The sequence below is a fragment of the Spermophilus citellus genome (genome assembly GCF_964194105.1).
Source record: "Spermophilus citellus genome assembly, chromosome: 11".
Taxonomy (NCBI): Eukaryota; Metazoa; Chordata; class Mammalia; order Rodentia; family Sciuridae; genus Spermophilus; species Spermophilus citellus.
The window spans coordinates 115,660,171-115,686,236 of NC_138192.1; the positions used below are offsets into that span (position 1 = coordinate 115,660,171).

Consider the following 26,066-nt stretch of genomic DNA (forward strand, 5'->3'; position numbering starts at 1 on the left):
CCCTTCCCCCTTCCCCTGGATGCCATAGGCACAAAATCCCAATGCTTTAATTGCCCTGAGGAGAGCCAGACTAAGGAAGGAATTAACTCTCAGAGGAAGACAGAGTGAAAGACAGAGATAGAGCTGACAGACATCCTGAAGTCTGAATCCAATCTCCTCTGAAGTCACTCCTACTTCTGGATTCTGGAACTCTTTTCTATGAACCAATTCCCTTTAGAGCTAGGCAACTGAAGCTCTTTTTCTGGTCCTTGCATCTCAAAAGAATCATGTTACAAAGCCCACTCACTGAGTATATAAACAAAAAAAGAAAATATAGATAATACAAAAGAGATTGGTCTCAAATTTTACCAGCTCTTGCCCCTGGCAAGAAAGAAATTACAGCATGCAGACCTATTTAGCTGGGGATTGATGGGGCTCACAGAGGATGCAACAGCAAGGGTTCTGCTTCCCGCATCCCAGTCCTTGTCCTGCAGCACCTCCAGCAATGACACAGATACAATCGCAGCCCTTGTCTGCAACCAGGGCTGTATTTTAGTCCTCCCCTGAACTTTGCCCAGTGGAGGAGAGCCTTTCCGCTCTTGCAAACTGTTGTTATAACAGGGGAGAGAGCTGGCTCTTTTCTAACTGTCTTTTCTTCTGAAGATTCAGGGGATAGAGGTCCAACCACTACAGGCCTAACCGCTCAGCTCCCTTATGAAGACATACTGTCACCTTATAGATGGATGGGCCATCTATTTCCAGAGCCCAGCCACCTTAAAAGAAAAAGATGACTATGAAGCACTGCTTCCTCAAACTGTTCATTTTACCTTATACATTTATTATTTGTTTATGTTAAGTAATACATCCATTCACAATTCAAAAAGTGCTAAAGGCTCTGTCCCCCAGCCACCAGCACCCTCTCTACATACAGATAACGATTTCTTTTGTAACCATCCATGTTTTTTTTCTTCTCATAAATGGTAGGATACACTGGGCATGTGGTACAGACCTGTAATCCCAGAGGCTTCAGAGGCTGAGGCAGGAGGAATGCAAGTTCCAAAGCTAGCCTCTGCAACTTAACAAGGCCCTAAGCAACTCAGTGAGACTCTGTCTCTAAATAAAATATTAAAAAGGGCTGGGGGGACTGGGGTTGTAGCCAGAGGTAGAGTGCTTGCCTAGCACATGTGAGGCACTAGTTTCACTCCTCAGCACCACATAAAAATAAATAAATAAAATAAAGGCACAGTGTCCATCTACAACTAAAAAAAAATTTTAAACGGGGGGAGGGGGGCAATCCCAGAAAATCAAAAATGGAATGTTTTCCCTGTTAAGTGCATGCTGATCCATAATGGGGGTGGGAGGAGAGCATGGGAGGAATGGAGGAACTTTGGATAAGGCAAAGGGGAGGGAGGAGAAGGGAGAGGGCATGGGGGTAGGAAAGACGGTGGAATGAAATGTATATCATTACCCTAGGTACATGTATGAAGATACCAAACCTGTGACTATATTTTGTGTACATGAAAAATTGTGCTCCATTTATGTAATGAATTAAAATCCATTCTGCTGGCATGTATAACAAATTAGAAGAAATAAATAAATATTTTTTTAAAAAAAGACCTGGGGATATGATTCAGTGGTTAAGCACCCCTGGGTTTGATCTCTGGTACCAATAAATAAATAAATAAATAAATGGTAGAATACCATACCCTGAACTTTGCACTTAATAAAATATGACAGCTATTATTCTGCTTCAGAACACAAGATGTTTGGCTTTTCTTTTAATTAGACCATAAGATATAAACAGAAACCAGAATTATAGTAAACATACTTATTTTATAGAAAATATACCCCTCTTGAATTTCAATATTTTCCAAAGTGTGCCTTGAAACTAAAAGAATTCCTGAAAACTTTCTGCTTCCTACTCATTCTTGCCAAAATCACCATCAACAAGTATTAAATTTTCACAGGTATCATGCACTATACACAAACAACCCTTTGGAAATTTCCACTGTGGCTCAAATACCACCAACATGGAAGGAAGACATCATACAAACGTGACTATAACACTGCACAACAAAATTAAACACATCTCAATCAGGGAGATATGCATCATGTAGGACCCAAATACTTTGACTTGCAAGTGGTGGCTTCCTGGTGAAATTAATTATTTGAACATGGCAACTATTATTTGTTTCCTTTTGGTCTTCACCAGTTCACATCATCTTATGCTACTTTCTACTTCAGATGAAGCAAGACTGACTCTCCAAAACGTTGAGAAATCCTTACTGACTGCTTCTCCAGTTTTGCTTCCTTTCATCTTTTAGGTAGTGGAAAACATCAGAGGAAAAGGAGAAAGACATGTAATACACAGTCAGTATCGAGATTTTGACAAACATCTAATAAATGAGTGAAATCTGAGACAGATAATGGAGACTGGGGTCATCTTGCAGCCACTGAGGAATACTCAAAAGCATTGGGGTCCGTCTAAAACTAAGCCGCACTGAGGGGCTCAGTTTCAGAGCCAGGTCATCACTTTTATGAGTGATGTGGGAAGGTCAAAGAGCACAAAAGTAGAAAGAAATCCTAACACAACACATGCAATAAAGAATCACAATTTAAATAATACAGAGGGGTGGATATCAAAATTTATTAGGAATAAACAAAAATATTCCTGGGTTGAAAAAACTCAGCACAAAAAGTACCGGAAACAGGGACGAGCCTACACAGAATTTTGTGTGAAAGAAAGGCCAAGGGTTTGAATAAACCAGAATCTCCAAATCCACCTAAATGTCATGTTCAGTCTGCATTTATTAGGCACCTTTTCTGTGCCAAGAACAGCCCTGAGCTTGCAAAAAATAAAAATGAGTAGTACATGGAGCTTGCACTAAGGAATGAAAACATAAAGCCCAAAACTAATGTAACCTTATACTGCATTAACAGAAGCACTGCTGGAAAGTAAGGAGCAATTAGTGTCCTCTGCACAGAATCCTGGGGGAGCCACCTGGAGAAGGAGGCTGCCCAACTGTCCTTCAGTGAAGAGGAAGCAACCAAGAGGGCCACTTGCTTGGAAACCATGTCCCAGTGGCCTCCCTGACAGACCTGGGACCTAGAGGGCTTAGGAGGATATGATAAACATCCTTCAAACATTTTCTATGTGGAAGGATTCCTTTTCTTCTTTGTGAAAAGTTCAGAAATGCAGAACTCCATGATGAGCTATATGACAGGCCAGAGCCCCACAGCAGGCACATCGGAATAATCACCCCAGTGCCAAGTCCAAGAGAAAAAGGATTTATGAAGAAGCAGTTCACTTTTCTTAACATGACGGCAGGCTTCCCCCATGCCAGCCACCACAGCGCCCTTCCCATAATCCCCTGGCCTCCTCTTCCAGTCCATTTCCCACCCTCCCCATGCTGCTAAATGGCTGCAAGGGAACCTGCGCCTGCCATTCTCACTACCTCCACTTACTCTCACCCCCTGTCCCCTGCAGCCGGCCTTCTTCAGGACCTGCTCCACCACCCTGCCCACCCCACTGGTGGCCAAATCCTGATGGTCTCTCTCTTCTCAGCAAGCCTCTCTAGGTTTCTATGGGGAAGAGGAGTGAGCCCCCTTATCTGCCATTTCAGTTTCAGTTATCCATGGTCAACTGTGATCCAAAAAATATTACAGAGAACATTCCAGAAATAAACAGTTCAGAAGGTTTACCTTGTGTGACATTCCAAGCAATGTGTTGAAATCTCTCAAAGTCTCATTCCATCCCATCTGGGACACAAATCACCCCTTTGTTCAGCACATTATCCATGCTATATAAATCACCTGCCCATTAGTCACTTGGTACCTGTCTCAGTTATTAGATCGACTATTGAGGAACTGGTCTTGCGCTCAAGTAACCCTTATTTTACTTAGTAATGGCACAAGAGTAGTAATGCCGCCAATACAGATATGCCAAAGAGAAGTCACAAAGCAATTTCTTTAACTTGAAAATGTGGAAGTTAATAGGGAAGGAAAAAAGGTTTTATTTATTTATTTTTATCCTTTACAATGCTGGGAATAAAACCCAGGGCTTTGTATATGCTAGGCAAGGGCCTACCGTGAGCTACACTCCCAACCTGGGGGAAAATTATAAACCGAAGTTGCTAAGATCACTGTTAGAGCAAAGTACATAAAGAGTTCCATGCTATTTGCAGTTTCAGGCATCCCCTGGGGATCTTGGATTGTCGCCTGCAGAAAGGGGACAACTATCTTAAATGTCCACTTGGGACTGTTGGCACTGGATCCTCCACCACCCCATGAGATGGCTACCATTATCCCTATTCTAGAGAAAGGTTCAGTGTCTTGCTTAGGGCTGAAGTCAGTAGGAGTAGGTCTGGGGTTTGGGATCTGTTGCCACTAAAACATACCCTCCATACTCTTTGTCCTCCCTTCCCTTTGGTGGTGCCTCTTCCTTTGTCTCTTTCTTCATGCGGTTCTTGCCCAAGGTTCTGTCTTAGGCCTCTTCTGATCTCTTTCTCCCTGGATAATGTCCCCAGTGCCTCAACTTCTGTCATCACTGCTTCTGTCAGTGACTCCTAAGTCTCTTTAGCGTTCACCCAAGCCTCAATTTCAGGTCTCAGTTTCCACCTGTGTGCTGGACGTCAGAGTGTGGAGAGCCTGCTGACATGCGGATAAGCCCAATCAGACTCCTCTACTGGCCATTCCCAAGCCAGCAACTCCCTTCTATGTTCACAACTTGGTCAACTTCTGCTCACTCCCTCTAATCCCACCTTCCAACTCCAAATCAGTCGCCTAATTTTGCTGATTCCCCCTGTTACAACATTCCTCTCTTTTCATTTCCATGGCTTTAGCCTTACTTGGCCTGAATGGCTGCTAAAACCAGTCCCTCTGCTTCCAGAAACTAAATTCTCCAATCTCCTCCCAACCTTGCAGGACATTTCTCTTTCCAAAAACTTCAGTGGCTCTCTACTGCTTAATGAATAAAAAAAATTGTGGGGGGGGAGGAAGGGAGATACTGGGTATTGAACTCAGGGGCACTCAACCACTGGCCACAACTCCAAACCTATTTTGTATTTTATTTAGAGACAGGCTCTTACCAAATTGCTTAGTGCCTCACTGTTGCTGAGGCTGGTTTTGGACTTGTGAGCCTCCTGCCTCAGCCTCCGGAGCTGCTAGGATTATAGGCATGTGCCACCACACCCAGCATGAATAAAATTTCAGTCCCAAGCAGGCTACCCATGACCTTCCCTGTCCAACCTTGTTCCTGATGATACCCCCGTCCCGCCTACAGTATTCCCCTGACTCTGGGGGACCACCACTGTGTTCTCCAGGGCACCTGGACCTCCATGCCTTCAAGCAGGGGCCCTCATGTTCTCATTCCTCTGCATCTAAATCCTAGTCACCCTTCAAGACTCAGCTTAAATGCCATCTCTTTCAACTTCCAGTTGAAACTAACTGCTTCCTCCACTGAATTTCCTCAGCCCCTTTGTGAACACTGCTGTAGACTTGCTGTCTGGATAGCATCACTTAGGTGTCTGTAACATCTCTTTTGCTATTCAAGTGTGAGATCCTTGAACACAAGGATTTGCCCAAGTCCTACACGACCCTGGAACACAGTGGGTCCCCCAGTGGGTTTGCTTAATCCGCTTACATCTGAGAGCCAAGTTCTGCTGGTGAGTGGATCCAGAAAACAGCACTAAATCTTATCACAAAAACACATGGGCTACAACCCCTGCCCATTCTGACATGACAGGTTTATATACTAAGGTATTTTGATTCCCATATTTTTAAAAAAACAATAGATTCAAGAAAAGTGAAGTGAAACAAAATGATCCATTAATCTTATACCAATCAGGCACTTGATATTTGGTGGTTACTTCTCAGACGTGTCTCTTCCAACAAACTAATATTGAGGATACGCCAGGCAGCAGGCCCTGTCCCAGACACTCTACTCTCAGCATTCAGAAGACACGGGTCTATGGATCCCTTTTGAGTGCCCTGCTAAGTGAAACTCCATGAGGTTAAACAACTCAGCTAAGATCTCACATCTCCCGTTAAGTGGAAAAACTAGAATTTACATTCACACGTGTCTGACTCCAAAACCCATGTTCCTGGCAGTACAGTAAGGTGCCACTCAATTCAGTCCAAATTTAGCACACTATATTGTCCCCCTCTGACACCAATGTGGACACAGGGATGCAAAGACACAAATGGAACATACCGTACACAGATTTTCCCAAAATAGTCTCTGGGGTGGTCACTCAGGTCCAGGAGACAGATGGGCATCCCTCCTCTATTCTCTGGCTGTCCCCCACTGCCCAGCAGCAGGAGAAAGGTCAATGAAACCAGATCCCATGAAACCTAGTGCAAAGGACAGGCCGGGGAGGCTTGGCAAGGAAGCAGGCTTGAGAGTCGATTTAAGTAGAGGACGCTCAGAGTTTCTTTTAAACACACCAAGGCCTGGGCAGGAGGAGCATCATCTTTCTGTACTATAAAAGCCTGTTCTCTGCATCCATCAGACACGGTGTGCAAGTGAGAAAGATAGGATTATATTTCACTATTCCTAGACAGCCGGTCCACTCAAGAGCTGTCTGCTCCACCTCAACCCCAATGGCACAGGCTCAAAGGACAGAGCAGAGAAACCCAGGGTATCAGAGGATAAGCAGGAGGCTCGATGAAGGAGGGGGTGACAGGGAGTGGAGGCCAAGAGGGACCCGTGCCCAGGGACCTGGCAGTAAGTGTGTGGGGACTCCAGGACTTGGGCCTCCCGTAGCTCCCAACATTTGGCTTTATTGCTTCAACCTGGACATTTCATGGCACTGGACACTCCCTGTAAGAAAGGAAGTCGTATCTCTTGGTAACCAGAGCTGACAGAAACGAGCCTTTTCGGTTGTTAGGTAAAGTTCTGACACAGGTGTCTCTCTCCAAGTCTCATCAGACCCACCCACCTCCAGTGAACCAAGAGCCAGCTTCCGGATGACAGAAATCTGGTGGAATCAAGGGAAAACCTGAATAAGCCTCTAGCTTCACTTGCTTTCAGTCACTGGCTTTTGTCACCCACTTGAGAGGTGACCTATAACAAACACCTCTGACCTATGGGTCACAATGATCACAACTGCCGGAGTCGTTTTTTCAGGAATCTGGTAGCTTAACCTGCCTGACACCAGTTGGGCTACACAAGTGTCCGAGGGGTGACCTTTCAGTCAGAAGGCCAAAACTCCATCTTTAGAGGAGGTTAATGTCACCATTTCATGAACGTGAAGAGCCACAAAGTCTGATTACGCATGCATAGACCACCAGTTACTTCACTGTTCAGACTACCCTACTTCTTTACCCCATAAATACCCCTCAACCATACCCTTGGGGAGGCTGATGTGAGGCTTGCTCTCCTGACTCCACAAGATTAGCCACCTCATGAATAAAGGTGTTGTTTTTTTTTTCCTTTTACATAACTCAACATTTCAGTGATGGGCATACCGTGTGGCAGGAAAAAAAATGGGCCTCGTTTTGTAACAACCCTTAATGATCTTCCAGAGCTATCCCTTGCCCGTTTTCTAAAACCCAGTGAAGCATTATCCTAGTGAAGTTCACAAGATCCCCACGTCTGGGGTGCTGCTCTAACCACCAGGCCCTGAGGCCCCACCCCAGATGTTCTGATATTTCAAAGATTAATACAGTAAAACTTCGGGGCAGTTCATTTCTACACGCCAAGCAGAGCTTCAAACCCCCAATATCATTCTGGAGTTACTGCTTGAACACCTCAGAACAGCACATCCCCGCACTGGATGCTAAGGCCCTGGCCACTGCCCGCTGCAGGGCTCACCTGTTTCCATCCAGAATTAGCACAGGAGGTTTGACCTAGAACAGGTCAATTGCTCCTCCCCCTTGTTTATTTTTATTCCACAGCTCTGCTGGAGTTCTGGAAACAGAAGGCAACCAGAGGCCTCTGACCTAATTCTTTATCTGGTTTTAATCAGATTAAGCCAAAGGCCAGTTTGCAGCAGCTGCTACCACCAGCAAAGCCATGGGAAGGGACTGCTAGGCATGAGAGCTAGTGAGTGTGGTCTACTCTGGGGAGTTCCAGCCTTCTATAAGGTTAGAGGGGCCAAGTTCAGGATATGACTTGACTGAATCTGCCAGTGGGAAGAACCGGGAGTGGGGTTTTCCTTGCCATGTTATTGTTACCAATCCACGACTTAGAACCATCTCAGAGTTCTGGGGCTCCAGTCACTGCAGGGAAAATTTCAAAAATGAGTTGCTGTCACCAAAGGCAAAGGATAATATGACTAAATTTCTGCTCATGGTGAAGTTAAAAGGTCTTACATTTCTAGCAAGATAGAAACAGCTAATTCATAAGCAAGCACCAACAAAAAAGGCTTCTTCTTCAAAGAACTGATCCAAGTTTAGATTTAGCAATGGATTATATGAATCCACAGTCAAAGATCTGGCTATCCCTCAGTGTCTAGACCTGTGCTATCCAATATAACAGTCATGCGCACCTTTACCTGCGTGTCCAGCACATTTGCTGTGTGCTAACGGAGCTAAGGCTAGTCTGAGTTGACACGTGCTGTCAATGTAAAACATTCTTGAAGGCAAATAAAAAGAATGCCAAATCTCCCATTAAAAGTGTTTATATCGGGGCTGGGGCTGGGGCTCAGTAGTAGAGCCCTTGATTCATAAGTGTGAGGCACTGGGTTCAATCCTCAGCACCACATAAAAATAAATAAATAAAATAAAAATATTGTGTCTATCTACAACTAAAAAAACCCGTTTTTTTTTAAAAGAGTGTTTCTATCAGGGCTGGGGTTGTAGCTCAGTGGTGGAGTGCTTGTCTCGTACATGTGAGGCACTGGGTTGGATCCTCAGCACCACACAAAAATAAATATTGTGTCCATCTACAACTAAAAAAAGATTTTAAAAGTTTTTATATTGATTACATGTTGGATATCATGGGTTAAATTGTACATGTTATTAAATTTAATTTCACCTATATTTTTACAGTTGGTCCTCCATACCTGCAGGTTCTGCATCCAAGGGTTCAACTTCTAAGTATGGTTCAAAAACATCCAGAATAAAAGAAAACTGCATTTCTTATCATTATTCCCTAAACAGTACAGTATAGCAACTACTTATATAGCATTTACATTGCATTGCTTTGCAAGCGATCCAGAAATGATCTGATGTATACAGGAGGATATGCTTAGGCCATCTGCTTGGTATTTGCAGATTATTGAAACCTGAAGATATTGCAGTCCCTTGTATTAATTGGTGCAGTGTTTGCAAATAATCTCAACTATTTGGGGTTTCCTCTTACAAAGTCTAAAGCACACTGTGACAGCACATGCCTAAAGACAAAATAACCTTTTAAGCTGAAACAATTCAGGAGTTTTCTGGAAATTCACTGGTTAACCTCTGTTAGTCATTATCCCACTCTTTCTTGGATCTTACAGACTCGCAAATGACTCCTGGTCAAGCCAATTAGCAAGCTGCTTGGGAGTTCCACAGCCAGTCTAGCTTTCCAGACCTTGGTCTTATCAGCCATTGGCCTGCTTCATCATCAACATGGTAGGCTTTAGATAATTCAAACAAAGTCCTAAAACAATTCCTGTGGATTTAAGTTCCCAGAATGTGGAGGGAAGAGTGGTTTGGCCATCATATAAGACAAGTTACATTTTAATGTATTTGGAAATTGCAACTTTTTTTTTTTACTTACACAAATCTTACAAAAAATAGAACATTGTATAGTCACTGTCTTTTAAAAGAAAAAAAAATCCTGAGTAAATAAAAAATGTTTCTCACCCATAAATGAAAAGCTAGAAGATTCTCAGTTTCTAAAGATCTCTTCTTGCAACATATCATTGGGCATAGGAAGTCCTCCTCAAAGGAGGTACCATTGTGTTCTTTTTGCATGAAAAATTAAATCCACACAATCCTTTGGGCCAAGTTTACCAAGCACCAAACAAAAGGCAAAGCTTGAGTGTCCTCGTAGAGGTCAGCAGACCACTTCTGTAAAGAGCCAGATAATACATATTTTTTGCAGCTGTCATAGCTACTCAACTTTGTCACTGTAGCACAAAAGCCATCACAGACAATATGTAAACAAACAGGCATGACCATATGCCAATAAAACTTTATTTATAAAAATAGTTGGTAAACTGGATTTGGTCAGTTTGTCCTGAATGTGAAGGGAGATGCAGCATGGAGGAATCAAATCCACCTGCTTTTTTCTCAAAAATGCCCCCAACTTCCACTCCAGGCCCAAGGCCTGCTTCTTGCACAAAGGGCATGAACTTATCTGTGCTGACCTACTAATAACTGGCAAATTAATGTTTTTTTTGCTAAAACATAATTTGAGGTATCTGATAGATACTGATATTCTTCACAGATTTTTACCCTGTGTCAGATGAAAAGTTTACATAAAACAAAGGTGAAGATACCCTGGGTGGGGGAGGGGGATAAGAAGAAGAAAAATGAGAAAAGGACGAATAAACTGCGCACAGGCTCAACTTGCTTCCCTTCCTGGTGGTTATTATAGCCTCACCCTCCATTTTCAGTAGCTGGAAGAGTCAAAAGGGACTGGAAGCAGCAGAAACAAGAGAACAAGAAAAGACCTTTTGAAACTAGGGCAGAGGAGCAGCTAGAGTGAGTGGCATGAAGGACAGTCAGTGTTCCAAGGACAAGGGTATCATTTTCCAAATGCCCTGCCTTATCTAACATTCTGATGGGAAAGATGTTCTGGGCACATCCAGTCCCCTATCCACACTCTTCATGTCAACTCAAAGATGTGTCAGTTGCTGATGGCCAACTCACACCATGCTTCACCCCTCTAGCCAACCCAGCCCATGAGCCACACAAATTCATAAGGGACAAGAAACAATCTGGTTCATTCAGTGCCTCAGCCTCCACCCTCCAGACCCTGTCACCATCCCAGGATCCCAAGTCGGTGACATTGTTTCCAGGGCAATGAGGCTGCTCCAACTCCAATTCAGAAAAGACCCAAAACCTCAGAAACATTTCCATAGATGTACCTGGAATTCCAAGCCAGAAAGCCCTGGCCTCCGCTCAGAAAACCTCAGCTACCCCTTGTATTTCACCAAGTATCATGAATGCGGGTTCAGCTTCCTCTTTAAAGATTGCAAAACAGGTTAAATTCATCAGCCACTCACGCCCCTCACAGGATTCTGGGTTTCTCCTAAAATATGCTCCTTTTTTCAAACTTCAGTTGAGCTGTGAGCCTACAGAGACTAAATACACATTTAACTGGGTAGAAGGATGGAAGAAAAAGATTTTTAGAATGGAGATTTTTGAGGAAAGAACCAGGCTTGGTAAAGAGGCCACTCAATGGGGAGAGCCAGAGGGTAACAAGACAAAAACCGGGGAGGCTACACAACCAGGAGAGGAGCCCTTCAGGGGTTAAGAGTGGGGCCCAGAACAGCAGGGGGGTGGCTCTGCATGCAAAGGGCACCCATTTGTTTGTTTGTTTGTTTTTATTTTTTAAGTATTTTTAGAGATACATGTAATAGAGTGTATTTTGACATATTATGCATACATGGAATGTAAATTATTCTTATTAGGATCCCATTCTTGTGGTTACATGATATGGAGTTTCACTGGTCATGTATTCCTATATGAACATAGGAAAGTTAGGATGCCCATTTTGCTGGTCACAAATACAACTTTGGGTAGCTCAGTTTGACCCCTACCTGGTCTACTTCATTCCATCATGTTTCCCATTCCCTCTAAGTTTCTGTCTGAAGAGGCAAAAAGAAGTAATGGCCCATGTGTGTGTGCTGCAGTCGCCCTCCTTCACAAAAGCTCTGAAAGCTCACTGACTTTAGACAGGTAACAGTATATGCAGCGTGAGACAACAAAGGTCATTTTGGAACTTATTTTTGCAAAATGCCAACGCTGGATTTAAAGAGTAGACACCATGACCTATGGTGTCTACACCGGTCCCTGGTGGTCATCTCTCCTTCTAACAAGCTGCTCCATCCTCACTCCTTACTTAGCCTGCCTCAGAGTCCCCCAAAGTTTAAGTGACTGCTGGGAAAGAGACCAGAGCCCACAGATAGAAGTTCACATCCCTAAAGTACTACTCAGCTTCTCCACAAACCAAACTGCAGTGGATTTGTATCTCTACCACTTAGACCTGTTTTCAGAACTTTCTGGTAAACCCCCGGAGGCTAGTAAAAAAAATAATACTACTAATAATTTTAAGTGGGCTACAACAGATAGAAGTACATTCTTTGTAAAACTGAATAAAAATGTTTTAGTTATGCTATGAAAGACTGACTCCTGCCACACCCCCCTCAGATGACTTGCCCAATATCTGGGCATGGCTGATTGCCAAGGGCACCTGGATCTTCTGGTTCTAGGTCGAAAAATGGGATTGCACAGCTGGTAACATAGGTGCCTAGAGTGCACTTCTCACATGCCTGCCACCTCCCACAGTACAGCACATTATTTTGGGAAGAAGGAAGTAAGTTCATTTTGACAGGTCCATGAAAAACTGCCCCAAGTTGACAGCTTTAATGAGCAAACTGGTAAAGGAGCTTGGGTGTGACTCGATTTCACCTAAATTGTAATTAAACATGACAATTATTTCAAGAGGGTGTGAGCCACTTGGTATTCGTTAGTTGTGTGGCCTCTTGGATTGCAAAACCATAAAATGGCACAACTCACTCGTGGTCTGTAAATAGCATGCTCAGGTGCAACCATTATGGAAGAAAAGGTATGCAGGAGTCTGGCACCGAAATGGAAGGGTTTCTTCATATCAAGAGAAATAAGGCCATATTCTCTTTCCAGAACACTCTGGGAATTTAAGTCTGTGAAGCTGCAGGTCTAGGCCCCATCAGGAGAGGGCAGGTGATCCTGTTTCCCCCATATGCTCCATCAAAGCCAGAAAGCAAGCCAAGCTGTTCTTATGGAGTATTCCACAGAACCCTCCTGCCACCCCACAGGTGAGCCATGCTGGCCACCAGCAGTCCTAGTGCACCGGCAGCAATAGCTCTCCAGGGCTCCATGCAATTAAGAGCCATTTTTATTTACTGAAAGAGGAGGAAGACCAAAAGAAGGAGTTGGGGCAGGGATGCTTGTAAGGCTAGAGAACCTGACATATAGAAAGAATCTTCTAAAACTGAAAAGACAAATGGTGACCAATGGTGTCACTTTCTGCATCAGTCTACTTTGGCAGGATTCCTCAAAACCTGCTCCAGCTCTTCCTAAACACACAGTTTTCCCCCCACCCCCACCCCATTTGGCCAGCACGCTCACAGAAAAACAAAGCAAAAACAATTTAGAAAGACCCAGGGACAAAGCCACCACAAAACCAACTGTGAAATACTAGAGAGAATTTTATTTAAAAAAAATAATATATATATATGTAAAACAGCTGAGTTGTTTTCAAACAGTACAAAAAGCTATAAAGTTAAAGGAATGTGCAAGTCTCCTTCCCTCCATCCACTTCTAACAAGTTCATGGGTAACATTCCCCAAGTCTCATCACTGTATATTACCATCTTTATGTTTTTATATAGGTGGGATAACAGATCACAATCCATCTTTCCAAGTTGGTATCTATAAATCCTGTCTCATTATTTGTCAAGCTTTATAGCATTTATTAGGATAACTATTTATTACATATCTAACCAGACTTTCATTGGATAGGTTTATTTCCAGATTTTTTGTTTTCAAAACAACATGTTTCTTTATTTAACAGCATAAGAGTATCCACAGGATAGACTGAAAACATCTGAATGTGTTGGCTTAATTTAGATCCTGTGTTCAAAGTACTCCACTTTACAACAAGCCTCAAACTGGTGAATCAGTCTCAGTGACTGATGTGGAAACAAAGGAGCTATTCTGATCACAAGGAATACACAAGGAATACCATTCTGGGTTAACCACTGCCCATGGGCTCAGCCAAGAGAAAAATGGAGGTCTTCCTTCAATGCCGCCACAGCCCGCTCTGGCAGAGATTCCTCAAAGCTTAATAACCTCCCAAGTTTTGGTGACCTCAGTCAGCTTCACATACTAAATAACTAACCAAGAAATGAATGAATCTTCAACTGGAAAAAATGTAACTATCTGTGACTGAGTTATCTGACTGGGGGGGAAGTTTTTAAGGTCTCCTGGAAAACCTGGGATGGCAGAACACGATTTCCTTGCTGAGACTCGGTAGTGCAAGAGGTTCAACTTGCAGCTATCCTTGTATTTCATTAGGACTACAATTTCTAGAGGCTTCAACCTTCTATTCTGTCCCAGGCTTATTACCTTCCATTCCTGATCTGATGGGACTCTGCCTCGCCTCTTGGCATTGAGCTTTAGCTTGAAATACCTCCGTGGCTCTCCGCCCCAGATTCAATCCCATATTACAGAAATTGGGATTTTCCTTGATTCCACCTTCTGCTGTATGCCTTCCTAGGCCCAAGGCTTTGCTCATCAGTAGGTGATGTTCAGAAATCTCCAGCAACCACCATCAAGGGACAGAAAGTCCTAACCAAATGTCAGGAACTCCTTTGTTCTAGAGATGAAAGCACCAAGCCATCACATCTTGAGGACAACTATTCATAAAGTACTTAGAGCAGCACCTGGAATGCAGTTAAGTGCTCCATAGATGCCAGTGAGGTGTTCTTATCAAGTTCTTCTCACCAGGCTACCTTCTTGTATGGTGACTGGCTTCCCTTACAGATTTTATTCTTGGGAGAAGTGGCACTGACCTGTTAAGTTTATGGTTCTGACCTGTTAAGTTTATGGCACTGACCTGTTAAGTTTATGTATTGGGGTTTATATGACAGTCTCTTGAGAATTTAGGAAGTGTTAGTAAAATCCACTGTGATGGTGAATTTTACCTGTCAACTTGGCTGGGCCACAATATACAAATATTTGGTCAAATATTATCCTGGATATTTCTGTGAAGGTATGTTTGGGATGAGTCAGACATTTAAATCAGAGGACTATGAGTCAAGCAAATGATCTTCCATGAAGTACATGAGCCTCCTCCAGTCAGCTGAAGGCCTTAGTAGGACAAGGACTGTCCTCTTTCAACCAAGAAGGAATTCAGCCAGCATACTACCTTTGGACTCAAACTGCAGCTCTTCATTGAGTGTCCAGCCTGACAGCCTACCCCATCAAATCTGAATTTACCAAGACTCCGTACTCAAGTGAGTCAATTCCTAAAGTAAATCTCTACTTATGTATCTATGTATACATGCATCTATGTACTTATCCATGTATGCGTGTTATATATATCTATATCCATCTACCTATGCTGTTGGTTCCATTTGTCTGGAAAACCTTGACTAAGACAACAAGTTAAAAAAAAAAAAAAAACTCCAGCCCTGAAAAAATCCAGTTCAGAGACCTGCAAAGCTGATCACCAGGTGTCAGGCAGAAGGCACACCATCCATGGTACTTCACGCCTATGGGCCTGGTGTGAACAACCACCCAATCTCCCTCACCAACATTTTTAGGAGCACCAACTTATCTATCACATTGACCTAAGATTAGCTGCCAAACTAGAAACGGGTTCCCACCATCATGAAAGGAGAAATTCTAACTTAGGCAATGTCAATCAACTAGTTCTCATGTCAAATTGAGAGGTGAGGTACATAGAAGGAAAAAAAACGGAAAAGAATTTCCTAATTCATTAAAACAAAAGTAACACAAAATCTAAAACATATTAGACTTTGAGATGTATGAGGAACTAAAAACACTAATTCCAAATTGTACCTGCCTGATTTAACATTAGATACATAATTTTTTAACAAAATAAACCAATCAATAGACACATCAGAAAGAATCTGAGCTTTTGTCCTGTATATTAGATTAGCTATGATAACTTTCAAATATCAATTTCATGCTGTCATTTTCTTATGAGGGAAATAAATTGAACAGTGTCTTACATTTTTTCCATCAAGTTCTATTGCCTATAAACATATCAGGAACAACTTGATTGTTCCTGCTCGTGTTTAAAATAAAGAACAAAAGAAATTATTCAGTTATCTGCCTTAAGTCAACAGAACCTCATAGCTTTGTTTCTCTGCTGTAGAGTCACAACGTTGAAACCAAGTAAAAAACTCATTTTTGCTTGGACACTATTGAGAAAACCCATTTAGCCTCTCTGGGTCTCTCTCTCTCTCTTTTAAAATGAACAGCTCATTTATCCCAAAAGACTCCTGTGAGAAGCCACGTGATGCATGCAGGAGGTGTGCCCACTGCATGACAGGCAGGCTCCTCCCATGGCTCAGATGTTCTTGGGGAAACCAAAGCCAACAAATGAGTAAGTGACTAGAGGCTCCCCTTGCTAATAATCCCTAGTGTTTCAGGTTTATAAATAGTCAACTGCAATTTTTACAAACTAAAACTTTAGAGGCAGCTTTATGATTGTAATTTCTTCTTCTAGGCCCAGTTGGTTTATGCATTATAAAAAAAATTAATGGAAAGAGCTATATCCTACCAGCATATTATCCAGCATATATATCCCAATATACAAATGACCTTCCTTCTGGAAATGTCAACCACCACAAGCACAATGACACAGAGGTGTGGGGGTCTGTTGCAGGGACCATGAGGTACAGGAGGAGGCTGGCCAGCTTCTTGCTCGTTCCCTCAGCGTTTCTGGAAGTATCCAACGTATCCAAGCTATTTCCCTGACCTGTCAGTACTCACAAGTACGCTACCTACTGGCTTTCACATATTTTTAGGGGCTCCTTGGAAGGAAGCCAATGAAGACAGTCTCAAGAACAGTAAAAGAAGGGGACCTGGTCACGGCATCCTGATATAAATGCCCAAGATAGTGTGATTCAGTTACAGAAGGCACCTAGTCTTCTGTCCTTTCCATGTCTTTTCTTTGGCCAAGCAAATGGTGGGAGGCTTTGCTAGACATCAGCCTTGTTGTAGGTTTACATCCCTAATAAGGACATCGAGACTGGGGATATAGCTCAGTTGATAGAGAGCTTGCTTCACATGCACAAGGCCCTGGGTTCAATCCCTAGCACCACAAAAAAAGGACATCAAGTGGCTGTGACTGGCTTATAGTTTCAACTACAACCACCCTACACAGATGTAAAAATTAGAGCCATCAGTTGTTTTACTGATCAATTTTTAAGAAAGGTGATTGAAATAAGTGTTGGTGAGAGAAGAGAGGAAATAGAACTCTCACACATAGGTGGGATGTAAAATGGTATAACCACTGTGCAAAATAACATAGCGGCCCTCAAAACATTAAAATAGAATTACCACATGAATCTTTTTCTAGGTGTACACCCTAAAGAACTGGAAGCATAGACTCAGATATCCATACACCTGTGTTCATGGCAGCATTACTAATAAAAGTCAAAAGGCAGAAGCACCCAACATGCATGAGTCAGTAATTGGCACAGTTGATATTAGCACCCTGCCCCCTTTTGCTCTTATGCCCCAGCTTGTTCAGGGTAATCCCAATTTAAATTTTTGACCTGGCACAGTTGATATTAGCACCCTGCCCCCTTTCCTCTTAGTTGAAGCTATATGACTTTGTCCCAAACTGGACAATAAATAGTATATTCACCCTAAGGTTAATGAATGATTCAGTATCATTTGCTACAACATGGCAAAGTACAACTCTTACCCCCAAATCTGTCTGATCCCAAAACCCATCAGTGGATGAACAAATAAACAAAATGAATATTATTCAGCTTTTTAAAAGAAGGAAATTCAGACACTTGCCACAGCAAGTAAATCTTGGATGAATCTTGAAAACATTATGCTAAGTGAAGTGAGTTGGTTATGAAAACACAAATGTCGTATGATTCCACTCATATAATATAATCAAATTCACAGAGTTAGAAAGTAGAAAGGTAGTTGCTGGAGGCTGGAGAGAGAAGGAAATGGGGAGTTACTGTTTAATAAGTATAGACAAAGATGGGAAAGATGGAAAAATTTTGGAGATAGAGGGAAATGACAGTTGACTATATGAATACACTACTTACTGCCACCTTGAATATGAATACTTACTTCAACTCAACTGTATACTTAAAATGGTTAAAATTGTAAATTTTATGTTATGTACATTTCACCACAATAAAAAAAAGAAAGGTGCTCTTATGCTCCAGCTTGTCCAGGGCAGTCCCAATTTAAATTTTTGACCTGGCACAGTGGATATTAGCACCCTGCCCCCCTTCCTCTTAGTTGAAGCTGTATGACTTTGTCCCAAACTGAACAATAAATTGTACATTCACCCTAAGGTTAAATAATGATTCGGTGTCATCTAGCTATAACATGTCAAAGTACAACTCTTATGCCCAAATCTGTCTGATCCCAAAACCCAAGTTCTTCACCACTACACATCCTACTGAGTACCTATGATACCCCGCCCCCAATACCTCAAGTTTACCAAAATTTGTTGTCTCAACTCTGTTGGTTTATATGAAGTACTGACATGGAACCTACAATAAGAAATAATATATATTTTAAAGGGATCTGAGTGAGCAAACAATAGAAAGAAACGTCAGAGACAGATAAACAGAATGTTTTCTGGTGAAATGCAACAGATTTTCTATCCACAATGGGGCCATAGCACTAGAGGCATGTCACGTGCACAGCCCCACACAGGCTGACACTAAACAAACATCAAAGTTGGTAACTCCATGATTCAGTAGGTACAGGATGAGTAATGGTCAACAACACACAGACTCAAGTGTCTACTTGAAGCAGGAAGTTATATCCACTTGGTGACCTTGGCTTTGATCAAAAAGGTAACCCCACAACTTTTTCTAAATGCACTAGAAATGACCAGAACAGTGTTTCAGGTCCTACAGGTTTCCAGGTCAGACAGACCTGAGCTGGGATCCCAGTTCTTCTACTTGTTTTCTTCAGTGACCTTGTATAGATGTCTCAGTCTCTCATTTTACCTGTTGAAATGACTCCTCGCAAGGGATTCCATGAGGACTCAGTACTTGCCCAGGGAGCACAAAGCATAATACCTAATGAATATTATAATCTAAAAGACAAAGGGCAAGATCCCTAGACCCTCCCATCCTATGAAACTTTTATCCTTCCCACCAAAATACCCTAAACCCAAATAATCAGTAGCAAAATAAAATATAGATGTATTCAATAATCCAGATAACCTGAAATCCAAAGAAAGAGGTCTTTGAGGAACCCTGCATTATCTATAGAACTGCTTCAACATTCCACCACTTTTCTGCTCCTCCACAGTTGGTGTGAACTTGAAGCCCTATCTCCAATAGCAGCCAATGTCTACACATTCATAGAGAAGTCAGATGGCCTGAAAGAGTGGGTCTTGTCTCTTTCTGGAGAACTGCTGAGACACAGCAATGCAGAGTTGACCTGGAATATCCTGGTCCCCAAGTGCTTCAGAGTTCTGTGGCTAATTCATGAGTTCAGCCCATTCTTCCCATTCCTCACATTCTCTCACTAAATATCCCAATCAACTCTGCTGCGTGGCTTCTTTTCATTAGGAATATGAAAGCCTGAGTGTGTCATTTGGGCACTGGAATGCCTCTGGGAAAGCTCAGTGCTATTTTAAAGATGCTACAGGAACTGTTGACAATGCCTGGGAACAAGGTGGCAGTAGGCAGCCTGATGAACAGGAAGAACAAACACCTGTAAACCAGCAACATGGCAGGGGTTTGCTTTGCGATGTAAAATACAAACAAACAAACAAACAAAGTGATTATTTAGCTGTTCACCCAGGGTTCAGCAGATGTGGTTTTCATGGGATCACTCCAGTCACCAAGCATCTGGTGATCATGTGGCTCTGCTGATGTGTAAACATTGCCTCACTCAGTGACAAGGAGACAGGCACTCCTCATGAGAACTACATCCTTCTTTGAGCACAGAATTACTTAAAACTTTAAAAATAACCACAGAGCCAGGCATGGTGGCGCACCATAATCCCAGTGGCTCTGGAGGCTGAGACAGGAGAATCACGAGTTCAAAGCCAACCTAAGTGACTTAGCAAGGCCCTAAGCAACTCATTGAGACCCTGTCTCTAAATAAAATACAAAATAGGGCTGGAGATGTGGCTCAGTGGTTGAGTGCCCCTGAGTTCAATACCTAGTTCCAAAATAATACTAATAGTAACCACAGAATTTCTATCATCCATTATGCCTAATAAACATCACCTATTTTTTAACCAAAACGGTGCTTTTAAGTGTTTATGAGAATGATCTAACAGTTAGCATTTATTTTCTTAATCAAAAGTATAAAAGCTGGGCTGGGGTTCAGGTCAGTACTAGAGCTCTTTTTTTTTTTTTTTTAAAGAGAGAGTGAGAGAGGAGAGAGAGAGAATTTTTAATATTTATTTCTTAGTTCTCGGCCGACACAACATCTTTGTTGGTATGTGGTGCTGAGGATCGAACCCGGGCCGCACGCATGCCAGGCGAGCGCGCTACCGCTTGAGCCACATTCCCAGCCCCAGTACTAGAGCTCTTGCCTGGCATGTATGCGGACCTGAGTTCCAACTCCAGTACAGAAAAAAAAAAAAAAAAAAAGTTAAAAGCGATCATGTACAAAGGCCTAAGGGAACTGTTACTGCACCATGCGCAGCGACATAGTACAGTACACCAAACAGCAGAAGGCAAGGAAATGAGCACACTGAGACACCCACTGTGGAGCCAACCACGCAGCACACCCAGGGAATGGGCCTTAACCAGCTGCCAAAAAAAAAGCAGAACTCAGGAAACATGTTGTGGCCAGGACCACTTCCTGCAGTGTGGCCAACAGCCTCAAGCAAACCATGGCTCTCCTCCCACCCATGTGAAAGGCTTGTCATATGCACGGCCTCAACTAATCAGACAGAGGCTTCAGAAAGACTGCTGACGAATTTTGAAATCTACAATTACTTCATTACAGATAGTATCTGTTCTCTATTGCAATTTCCATCATGATACTCATTATCTCTTTTGTCTCTGGATTCACAAAGCCCAGCTTCAAATCCTGGTTTCAAACTTAGCAGCTGTGTGGCTCTGGATAAAGTGCCCCAAATGGACATCATAAGGGTACTCACTTGACCAAGTTGTTGTTAAGGGCCATTGCTAACATATGCAAACTGGAAAGAACAGTGCCTGGCACTGTGTTCATTATTATTAATATCTTGAGGATAAGATCACTCAGTATACTTATGATGGTTTATAAAAATACATAAGTCAGGGGCTTTGATAGATCACTAGCAATTATTAGCCTCCCTAGAACAGTGTGTTATGTAAAGTACAACTAGTTTAATGAGAAAGAACATAAAGATAATGGTTTAGTGACATGATTTTGAGATTATTTACTATTTCTTAGTCAAACATAAAGTATTTTATGGCATCATTCAAAAACAAGAGCAATAATCTTCCACTACTTGGATGGCTGCCAATGCATTATTTCTTCTGCTGAAAGTCTGTTTTCCATTAGCTCTTGAAGGCCTGTGTAAATGGAAGTGGAGTGTTGCAGATTTAAATATTACATTTTTTGACACCGCAAATTACTTTAAGTCCACGCCTTTTCTTCATTATTTGCTTCCCTGTATATGTTCTTTCTATTTTTTCAATTTGGAACACTGTAAATTTAGCCTTAAGTATTCTCTATCCACTTCAGATTTGAAGGGGGAATGTAAATAGGACACACACTGTTGTATAATTATTTTTTATTTATTAAGAGAACTGCAAATATAGACCTTCCTAGGTCTTTCACAAGCTGATACTGAAGGAAAAACATTTTGTCTGTTTCCTGAATATCTTGATTGAGCTTCTAAAGTCTAACGTACAAAAATATCTAAGGTTCCTTGTTCCTTATGTAGAATTTGATTATCTTTCAAAACCCAAAGCTTCTGTTTCATTAAAATCTACTCCTCTGTTATCATGTGTGAAAAAGAAAATACACAATGATTAAAAAAAAAACACGGACTTATTCAAACTTAACTCCCCACCAACTTACTCCTTCATTCTCTAAATCAATGGCAAGCTCGTTTTCAATTATACTGGATAAAAAAATAAGTAGTAATATGTAAGTACATGTCCTTATGCATCAGTAATCCATTAACATACTTTGTTGGATGACATTTTTTAAACATAAGCCACTGTAAAATCTAGCCATTTTATATGAAAATTTGGATTTTTCAGCTTCTCTTTGATTTCCTTCCCCGCCTCCCCCATGCTGGGAACTGAATCCAGGGTCTTGTGCATGTAAGCAAGTACTCTACCACTGAGCTACATCCCCAGCTCTCAACCTCTTTAAAAATCAAAAGTTCCAACATTTGTGGGTCTGCATTCCCAGCATGGCAAATAGCTCTCTGGAGCTTAGCAACTCCTCCCATCAGCACAAGGTAGTTTCTAAAGCCTTTCAATATGCTGGCCCAGGAGTGGGATTGAGTGTGGGGGGTCCCACTTCAGTCACTGATGTTACTACCTAGTTGCTGGAGGGTTCTGAGACTGCAGCCTCTGTTCTACACTCTGAAGTGTTTTTCCTGGTTTCCTCCAAAAAGGAAGCATTGTCATAATTCCAATATTCTGAATGCATACTGTGACCCAGCAGTCCTATTCCTGGAAAAAAGCTACGAAAGATCATCCAAATTTCTATGGATGTCCATGCAGCATGCTTATAATACAAATAAAATACAACCAAACTAAATTAACATAAATATAAGTAGGAACTGTTCGAATAAAGATGGTAAGTCCATGCGAAAGATACCAGAGTCTCCAAAAGCAGTAAGGTAAATCTAAGCTACTAAAATAGAAATGTGTCCAAAATATATGAGGTAGAAAAAGGCAAAGTACAGAACAGTATGTAATAAATGATCCAATCCATAAGGAAAATGAATAGATATATTAATATATGCTTGCATTTCAAATTTTTAGAAGAAAACACAAATAACGTTTTATTAGCCATATTACTTTCATACTTTAAAAAAAAAACAGAAGCACTCTGAACAGGGATACCTCAACTCATATTATGTGTGATTATCACCACATCTTCATGTTACTTGATTGTTTATCTTGGTAACAGAGTCCCTCTCAAGTCAAGCTTGACTCCATTTCTTCAGCAAGAAGGAAAAAAGGCCTCCTGGATGACCCTTCACACCAGGCTCCAGGGCCAGCACCGAAAACACACAACAGCCACTCTGGAGTCTGTGCTTACTGAGAGCCCTGTAGTTCCTGTGGTCTCCTCTTCTGTCTTTTCAAAAGTGGACACCAATCAGGCAGAGGAGCAGGAGCTACTCCAGGGAGTGCCCAGAGCTGCCCGGCTCAGCTCCAAACGTACCTTGTAGTTGGCTTCACATTTGCATTGAACTGTATGTGTGTGCGTGTGTGTGTGTGTGTGTGTGTGTGTGTGTGTGTGTGTGTGTGTCAGGGGTGTTATACGCTATTTCCCTTATGCCCTTACTAGTTTAGATAGGATCAGAGAAGAGGAAGATAAAAGAACCGGTTCCCTACTCACTAGCAAAACCCCTCCCAAAAAACAGGAGGGTAGGATTCTTCTTCCCATTAAAGGGAAACAAGGCCACGTGTTCCCTTCACAGGCTCAGGAACAGCAGCCAGCGCAGGCTGTTCTTGGCAGCAGCAGCCTCTGTGACCTGCTTTCAGTGTTACTAGGCAAGAAGGAGAATCTGCTGGGGATGGGAAGCCAGAAACAGCACGGTGCCCGGCCACTAGCGGGATACTACATGTCAACAGCCCCTGCAGGGCTCTCCAGCCCACCCTTCCCCAGCCCTCCAGAACCAGAGGCAGCCATCAGCTTTCCCTCTCCCCATCGCTGACCCCTAAAGGCATCCAACACCCACCAGAATACAAGGTCCAAACACATAGCACTTCCAAAAGTTATGACCTACTGCTAAACCAAATTTTTTGAGCAATAAAATAGCAATAATTAGAGGTAAAAAAAAAAAAAAAAAAACAAATAAGGAACAGAAGACTCCCACTACACACCATACACCACTAGCTTTTCTTCAAAGCCAGAGCCAGGGTGCTAACTTGCCCTGTTGTTCTCAGTCGCTGTGGGATACAAAGTAACACGTAGCATGCACTTAACACAGACGTCTACTGAGAGCTTACTGACAAATCTAGAAGTCAAACAGGTTGCAAGACTTGAAAACGAGGTTATATAATATTTTACATAATACTCAAATGCTACTTTTGAAAGAAAGGAGAACAATACCCCAACTGCCTTGCTATTTTAACTTAGAGTCCTTCCCATTGAATGCCCTATCACTCAATAACTGTGATTCAGCATCTTCAAGGGTGATTTCAAGCCCCATCACAAAAACCATCCTAAATATAGCACAACTATTGCTGTCAAATAAACATGAATAATTTAAGAAGCTTTCAACAGAAAAAGAAAAAAAAAACATTCATTCAGGCCCCACTAATTCAGAACTAGTGATAATGCAAAGCATCCTTCAAATTTCAATCACCTACCTTATTAAACAACTGGAAAGATTAGAGATGGACTATTGGAGTTATTTAAGACCATCTATCTCCCTGCTCTTAAGCAGCACTTCCCTGCGTGTAATTTGTTCCGTTAAGGTAATAATTAGAAAAGAGTCTTATCTGTGGTATCAAGCAGGTCTATCAAGACTAGCTATAATTAGCAACTAGTGATAATATATGCCAATAAATACCTGCCCTTCATTTCAAATAGCTCATCGGTAAGCAGAGCTTGGTGGTGTGCACCTGTAGTCCTATCTACCTGGGAGGTAGAGGCAGGAGGATCATTTAGGACTAGGCATTTGAGACCAGCCAGGGCAGCATAGCAGGGGATGTGGCTCAAGCGGTAGCGCGCTCGCCTGGCATGCGTGCGGCCCGGGTTCGATCCTCAGCACCACATACAAACAAAGATGTTGTGTCCGCCGAAAACTAAAAGTAAAAATTAAAATTCTCTCTCTCTCTCTCTCTCTCTCTCTCTCTCTCTCTCTAAAAAAAATAAAAAGGGCTGGAGATGTCACTCAGGAGTAAAGAGCCTCTGGGTTAAATCCTTAGTACCAAAAGAAAAAAATTGTTTAAAAAAAAAAAAACCCTCATCCTGTCCTTCATTCTTTATTTCAAATGGGTCTTCTTGTAATTTGCTATTTTCCGTTGTCTGGTATCATCTGCACACAGTGAGATGTCAAAAGGTGCTTACCTCTGAGTCTTTGACCTGCTGATTACGAATGACTATCAAATTGTACAGGATTCTGTCGTCATCTGACTCTGTGTGGGACACATCATGAGGCAGACTCCACAAATTCTTTTCGTCATCCCTTGCCAGAGTTGCTCCAAATGAGGAATATGGACTATTACCACTGTGGTATAAAAAAAAAGAGGGGAGATATAAATTTTGTTTTATGCATATAAAATATAGTATATATCACATGTATGTAACATACAGTACAAATAAAAATACATATTATATAAAATAGAGTGTAATATATAAATGTATAACAAAATGTCTAATTTAGCTTTACTAATTAAGCACAACACAATCCAATAGTCAAAAGAAACAACAACAACAAAAAAATCATTTTAAAAAGAGCAGAAATGGGGCTGGGTGTACATAGCTCAGTGACAGAGTGCTTGTCTACTATATACGAGTGAGAATCTAGGTTTCATCCCCAGTAGCATAAAAAGAAAACAAGAAAGCAATTAACATTAAGAGATGAACATTCTCCTGGCTCTGAATCCAAGGAAGTGTAGTAACTTAGAGCACAAGTTATATATAATAACTATCAAAATCCTTACACTGAGAACAGTACACAATAAGAATGTGTACCTAATTACTTCAAACAATGCAAAATGCAGACTAGGAATTTCAATAGCCCCATTTGGTACATTTGTTTCACGATTTTTTCCCTTATAAGGTGGCATGTGTGTTTAAGATTAGCGATACAGCATCATATCTAGGGCATGCCATGCACAGTCCAGTTACCCTCTGTGGGACAGGACAGGCAAGGTCACACTGGGGTCATTCACTTCAACTAATAATATGCATGCCACACTGACTACAGGTTAATCACTGGGCTGAATAAAATTGTGAGAAAACAGACAAGTCTCCTGTCCTTAGGCCTCACTAGAGACAAGCCTGGAAAACACATTAATAGATGATTACAACTATATAATTAAAAACTGTGATAAGTGCTTG

General features: G+C 41.9%; 1 protein-coding gene across 2 annotated transcripts in view; it reads right to left on the reverse strand.

The window, feature by feature from the left end:
* The window catches only part of MREG (melanoregulin), a 59,455-nt gene that overhangs the window by 16,855 nt on the left and 16,534 nt on the right, over positions 1-26,066 (reverse strand). For both annotated transcript variants that reach the window (XM_081260441.1, XM_081260442.1), the window contains exon 2: positions 25,071-25,230. In XM_081260441.1, the coding sequence (XP_081116567.1) occupies positions 25,071-25,230 (160 nt within the window). The remainder of the gene's footprint in view (positions 1-25,070; positions 25,231-26,066) is intronic.